Below are 6,000 nucleotides of genomic sequence, written 5' to 3' on the forward strand. Positions count from 1 at the left end.
CCTTCCCAAAGTAAAAGTTTTAGTTTAATGGAAATGGAGAATGTATTCTGAGAGTCAGTGAGTGAAATAAAAGGTAAATTCAGATCATTTCCTGGATTAAAAAAGGTGGAATCTTATATCTCAATGAAATATTTTTCAATCATAACTATTCTTTTTGAGATCTGGGAAACTATAGTGGGCTGTTTGTTAAGAAATGGTTTTGTTCCCCTCATTCAGACAAAGGAAAAGTTGATATTCAAGCATATCTAAGTCAGTGGCAAGATGAGCTTTTCAAAAAAGAAGAAAGCATTAAGGATTTACCAAGAATGAATCAGGTATAGTATTTTCAAAGAAAAAATTCTAGATTATTTTTTTAATGAATGTGGATGTATCCAACTCTAAAATAGCTAACGTTATTACAAAAATAGTTAAATAATCTATGTATCTTCTCTGTAAGTTTCAGATAAGCAAGAAGAGTGGGAGAAAATTTTTAAATTGATAAAATTAATTATTAATTAATAAAATTTAAATGATTTTCTAAAACCCTTAAATGCATCTGGTGTTTCAGTATAGTTCCTCTGCTATGACATTTGTACCTATAGAAAAGATGTATGTATAACATATAAAGATATATACACATAAAATATGTATGTATAACATATGCTTCAGTGTTTTCTATTTCCAGCTTTATTGGAAATGTTCATTTATTCAGTTCAGTATACATTTTTTTAGTGCCTACTAGGATGACACACCCTAGTGCTAGGTACTAACTAGGAATAAGAAGTTACTAAAATAGGTCACAGCCTGGTTCCTAATCATCTTGTATTTGAACCTGCTCAAACAATGCTAATGACTACTATTGACACAATTCTAAATCCATCTCTTTCTTACACACTATTCAGCCAGTGTATATTATATTTAATTGAAATCTGTTGGTGTAGATACTGAGGATTCCCAGAGCTTTACCAAACTGAGAACCATCAAATAACTTAGCATTTCTCAATGGACTAGGTAATTTGATAGTTAGTTGAATAAGCACTTTTTTAAATGAATCAATATGATATAATTATCCTAAAGGTTTTATAACAGTACTGCAGACTAAGGAAGAAAGAAAAACAAAACTTACAAGTTTGGTACAATATATTTTTATGAAGTATATCCTTTGAATTTGCTTTTTATTTACAGATAAACTTCGGATAATTGACTTATAGAACTCTTGTGTTGGATTTTTTTTTTAATTGGCAAATATCTTCTAAGAATGTTTATGGATTATCTAGGGGCAATTAGCAAACAAACTAGTTTATTTCTCCTCTTGGGTCCCACCTCAGCTTTTAAAGAGAAATATATCCAAATGGACTCCTTAGTGCTACCTTGTACTATTAGATATGGTCTCAAAACATTCTTCCCTAAATTTAAGTCATCCTAGTCGAGTGCCCACTCTAGCCCTTTGGGGAGATCAAGGGAAAATCGTTCTTAATCCTGTCACTAAGATTGGTTAATGAATGAATGATTTACATGTAGGCAAATATGGGACTTTGCCTAATTAAAAGTACCACCTAACATTGAAGGAATGCTGGCAGGTAAACTGTCGAGGAATTATTGTATATATATAAGACATGTATATAATGTACTGCTATTAGGCAACAAATGAGAAGACTTAAATGGAATTTTTTTCCATGGTTCATACCCATCTTTCTAGAACCAAGATTTATTTGGGGATTAATCATCAGTTCTTGTAACTTCTATGGTGAAAGTTATATGCTACAAATTCTTTTTGTGTGTGTGTGTGTGTGTGTGAGGAAGATTCTCCCTGAGCTAACATCTGCCAATCCTCCTCTTTTTGCTGAGGAAGACTGGCCCTGGGCTAACATCCATGCCCGTCTTCCTCTACTTTATATGGGACGCCGCCACAGCATGGCGTAACAAGCGGTGCGTCGGTGCGCGCCTGGGATCTGAACCGGCGAACCCCGGGCTGCTGCAGTGGAGCGCGAGCACTTAACCGCTTCCGCCACCAGGCCAGCCCCCCTACAAATTCTAAATAGAATACTGTTCACTTCTAAGTTTTCTTTATATTTGCTAAATCTACTATCAAATGTGATATTTCTAACTTGTGTCTTCTAGTCACAATTTATTCAGTTTTCAAAGACCCTATATAACTTATTTCACGGGGACCCTGAAGAAGAGTCATTATATCAAGCCATTGCTGTTGTAACCAGCCTTTTGCTCAGGATGGAAGAAGTTGGAAGGAAACTACATAGCCCTACATCATCAACCAAAGGATTCTCTGGTACAGTCTGTGCTTCTGGAGAATCCAGTGAGGAGAAAACAGAGAGCCGCGTGGAGAAAGATCCCTCCTCTCTCAGGGAAGAACCTCAGTGGTCATTTGCATTTGAACAGATTCTTGCCTCTTTGTTGAACGAACCAGCATTGGTGAGATTTTTTGAGAAACCCATAGATGTAAAAGCCAAACTAGAAAATGCAAAAAGCTCTCATTTAAGTTCTAGAACCAAGATGTAAATATCTTAACAGGAATTGCCTATCATAGACAAGTTTACCAAGATTCCTGTAGCTATCCACTTGATTCCTGGGAGTAGAGATCAGGGATTTATCTTGTTACCCATGTGTTTGAAGGTTAAAAAAAGATATTTGGAAGCACAATAATTCATTCCTTTGTGGTAATCTCTATAATTTTGATATTCTCCAATACAAATGTGCTTTTTATATTTCACAAGATATGCAATATTAGGGGAGTATGCTAAATGTTACCACCAGAGGGCACCACCATGTCACTTTTAGTAGGGAGATTACTAGTTTGTGCTGCTATTTACATATGATGATTTTGAAAATGTGTTGTTATGTTTGAGTATTAGTGATGCTGATATGAATCGATAAACCTTACTTTCTGAATTGTCTCAGTCTTATTAGAAAGATTTAGAAAGCCAGGATCTTAGCTCTATATAGCCTTAATTATCTAGAAGATTACCATATGAGGGCCTCATTTTCAAGTTATCTAACTGAAATGATATTAACTTTTTAAAGTTAATCTCATTCAATCTTCTAATAATAAATGATTTTTTAGTAACTTCTGCATTCACCCTACCTGAGCGGTTCAGAAGCTACTGACTCACTTCTAACTCTGATACTGATAAAAACAAATCAGAAACTCAAAACTCTAGGCCGATAAAAGGAAAAACAATATTGGACTTGGATTTAAGCTGGATAAAGCTTAATTAAGAAATAGTTCAATTAACTAACTGTATTGTCTCTCATTAGACTGAGAAATAACTTGAAATTCTTCTGAGCACTGCTGTTGTCGCACTTGACTCAGAGTAGCTTGCGACTGCTTTGGTTCTAGCTTTAGATTTTGGATTTTCATCAGTTATGTTTTAACTTACATTAGATAGACCGAATTGTTGTATGTCTGGCAAGTTCATGAAGTGTACTTGTGTGTAATGATTGTTAAGGTGATGTATAGAATCGCTGGCATCTATCTAAAAGGTTTTGACTATTTAATTTAGATGTGTAATTTCTATATACTTTATGCTGCTTATATTTCAGTCAATACAATGAAAGTCCATTTAGAAATAATGGGCTTTGTTAGCACTTTAAAGAAAAAAAAACAAGCAAATCACATCTGTTCAATCTTCTTTGCTCTTTCTGACAAGAGCAATTTATTAATCAATTGATTTAGGAAAATGTGGGGAGAAATCACCCATTGTGGCTTCTTTCTTCATAAAAGACTTTGGTTTTAAGCCCTTTGACTTTTCAGATGTGAAACAGTGAAAGAGTAGTCATCCTTTACAGTGACCCAAGAAGTCTCCCTTTCTGGAAAGAAATTGGTATAGTCAGCCTTTGGCAAGAATCCACTGTGAACAAGGCCTAACACAGAAGGCTTCATCACCATAAAGTATGTTATTTTCAGAGAAACTCAAGAATTTTTAGGTTGACCCTTTGAAAATTTCATAAATTGGCCTTGGCCAAACACTTACTAGTAGTGTCTTTAAAATGATTTGGTCAATCTTGTCTTTTCAAGGAAATTACCACTTAAAGAGATAGTCGGTAAATAAGCATCTATGCCTTTTCTCAGAAATGATTTGCTCAAAGCGTGTCCAAATTTTAAAGTTTAGTTAATCGTTTATATGTTAAACTATCACACCTCTGTTATTATGCAATGATTAGTAAGTTATACTACAATAGCTCTAGAAAGACACAAGGCTCTAAGCTTATAAAGACACTATTGCACATACTTTGTTGAGTATTTTGTCAGCTGTACTTACAAAAAAGATACTTTCTTAAGAACATATGTTATTAATATTTGATATGATTTTAAAGTCAATATTGAAGATTACTTAGTATTGTATTTTAGCTTAGATTAATTAAAATTGAATACTTAAAGAGATTTTTGAGTTGCAAAACGATTATAAATGTAAGTTAAAAAGACAAACATTTATTTTCTGAGTCTGCAAGAGAAATAAGCTGAACACATAGTTTTCTAGTTGCTAACTTGTTAAGCAAACGGGTTGTTCTTAATATTAAAAAATCTTACCTAGTTGTGTCAAACTGAACCAATGCATTATACCTTATACATTAAATTAAATATGTGATAAGGTGGCTTTACTTGTCTTTATAAAAATAAATATTATAATAAACATGAAAAATGGTTTACTTAAAGATAGTACTATTATTTATTTTGATGCATTTTTATTTACACTTAACTCAGTTATCACTTAAGGACTTCCCTCTTATATTAGTTAAGGTTCAGTTGCAGAGAACAGAATTCACTCTAATTAGTTTAGGCAGGAAAAATATTATTACCAGACATTAAGTGGCTTACAGAATTATCAAGAGGACTGACTCTAAATTGAGCTTTCAAGAACAACTTCCAAAGCTACACCACAGAACGAAGCCACCAAGGGAATTGCTAATTCTTCTACGATTAGGAAACTGCTACTCCCCACTGCCATAATAAAAAACCAACACTATAGCTGCCACCTCCTGAACCATGCTCTACCTGCTATGATTTACACCAGCAAAATAGATGCCACGCCTTTCAGTACCCACGAGCTAGTGACTAAATTGCGATAGAACAACCAAACATCTTCACAACCATGTTTCCCAGCAGAAATGGCAGAAGCATAGCCTCCACCTCCCTTCTGTCATTCAAGTCTCACGAGTGTGCATCAGATTGGCCTATAATACATCCAGAATCCTAGTTGCAAGGGAACCTGGGAAATGTGGAATGGACATTGAACGCTATTGCTGTGTAACAAATTATCACAACATATATTTATTATCTCACCATTTCAGTGGGTCAGGACTCTAGGCTCAGCTTAGCTGAGTTCTCTGCTTAGGATCTCATAAGCCTGCAACCAAGGTGTCAGCCAAGCTGGTTCTCATGTAGAGGCTCAACTGGGGAAGAATCCACTTCCAAGCTCACTCAGGCTGTTGGCAGAATTCATTTCCTTATGGTTGTAGGTCTGGAGGCCCCAGCTTCTTGCTGGTAGTCGACTGGAGGCTGCCCTCAGCTCCTAGAGGCTTCACTCAGTTTCTAGCAGCTGCCCTCAGCTTCTTCAGGCTGCCCACAGTTCCTTGCCATGTGGGCTTCTGCAAAATGGCCACTTCATCAGTCCAGCAAGGAGAGTCTGTAGAGCAAGTCTGCTAGCAAGACAATGTCTTATATGATGTAGCATAATCTTACAGTGGTGGCATCTTATCCCCTTTGCCATATTCTGTTGGTTAAAGGCAAGTCACAGGTCCTACCCACTCTCAAGGGGAGAGAATTACACGCCATGAACATCAGAAGGCAGGGATCATAGGGGGCGCACCATAGAGTCTGTCCACCACAAACTATCTGTGTTATCCACCTCTTTTACCATGCAACACACCCTTCTTCCCATACTTCTACATAACAGCTAATAGCATCAACAGCATTCTGCTGCCCATCATAACATAAATCTCCCTCATACAAACAAAAATGCACTAATCTTCTCTCCTAAGGGAAGATCCAAGTTTCTATTGGTT

The 6,000-nt window shown here is 35.8% G+C and overlaps 1 protein-coding gene across 3 annotated transcripts in view; it reads left to right on the forward strand.

Annotated features, from left to right (window-relative positions):
- Positions 1-3,200, forward strand: part of TBC1D8B (TBC1 domain family member 8B) — a 63,482-nt gene extending 60,282 nt beyond the window's left edge. For all 3 annotated transcript variants that reach the window (XM_058536445.1, XM_058536446.1, XM_058536447.1), the window contains exons 20-21: positions 217-314; positions 2,101-3,200. In XM_058536445.1, the coding sequence (XP_058392428.1) occupies positions 217-314; positions 2,101-2,496 (494 nt within the window). In that variant the 3' untranslated portion in view covers positions 2,497-3,200. The remainder of the gene's footprint in view (positions 1-216; positions 315-2,100) is intronic.
- The last annotated feature ends 2,800 nt before the right edge of the window (positions 3,201-6,000 follow it).

The sequence above is a fragment of the Diceros bicornis genome, chromosome X (assembly GCF_020826845.1).
Source record: "Diceros bicornis minor isolate mBicDic1 chromosome X, mDicBic1.mat.cur, whole genome shotgun sequence".
Taxonomy (NCBI): domain Eukaryota; kingdom Metazoa; phylum Chordata; class Mammalia; order Perissodactyla; family Rhinocerotidae; genus Diceros; species Diceros bicornis.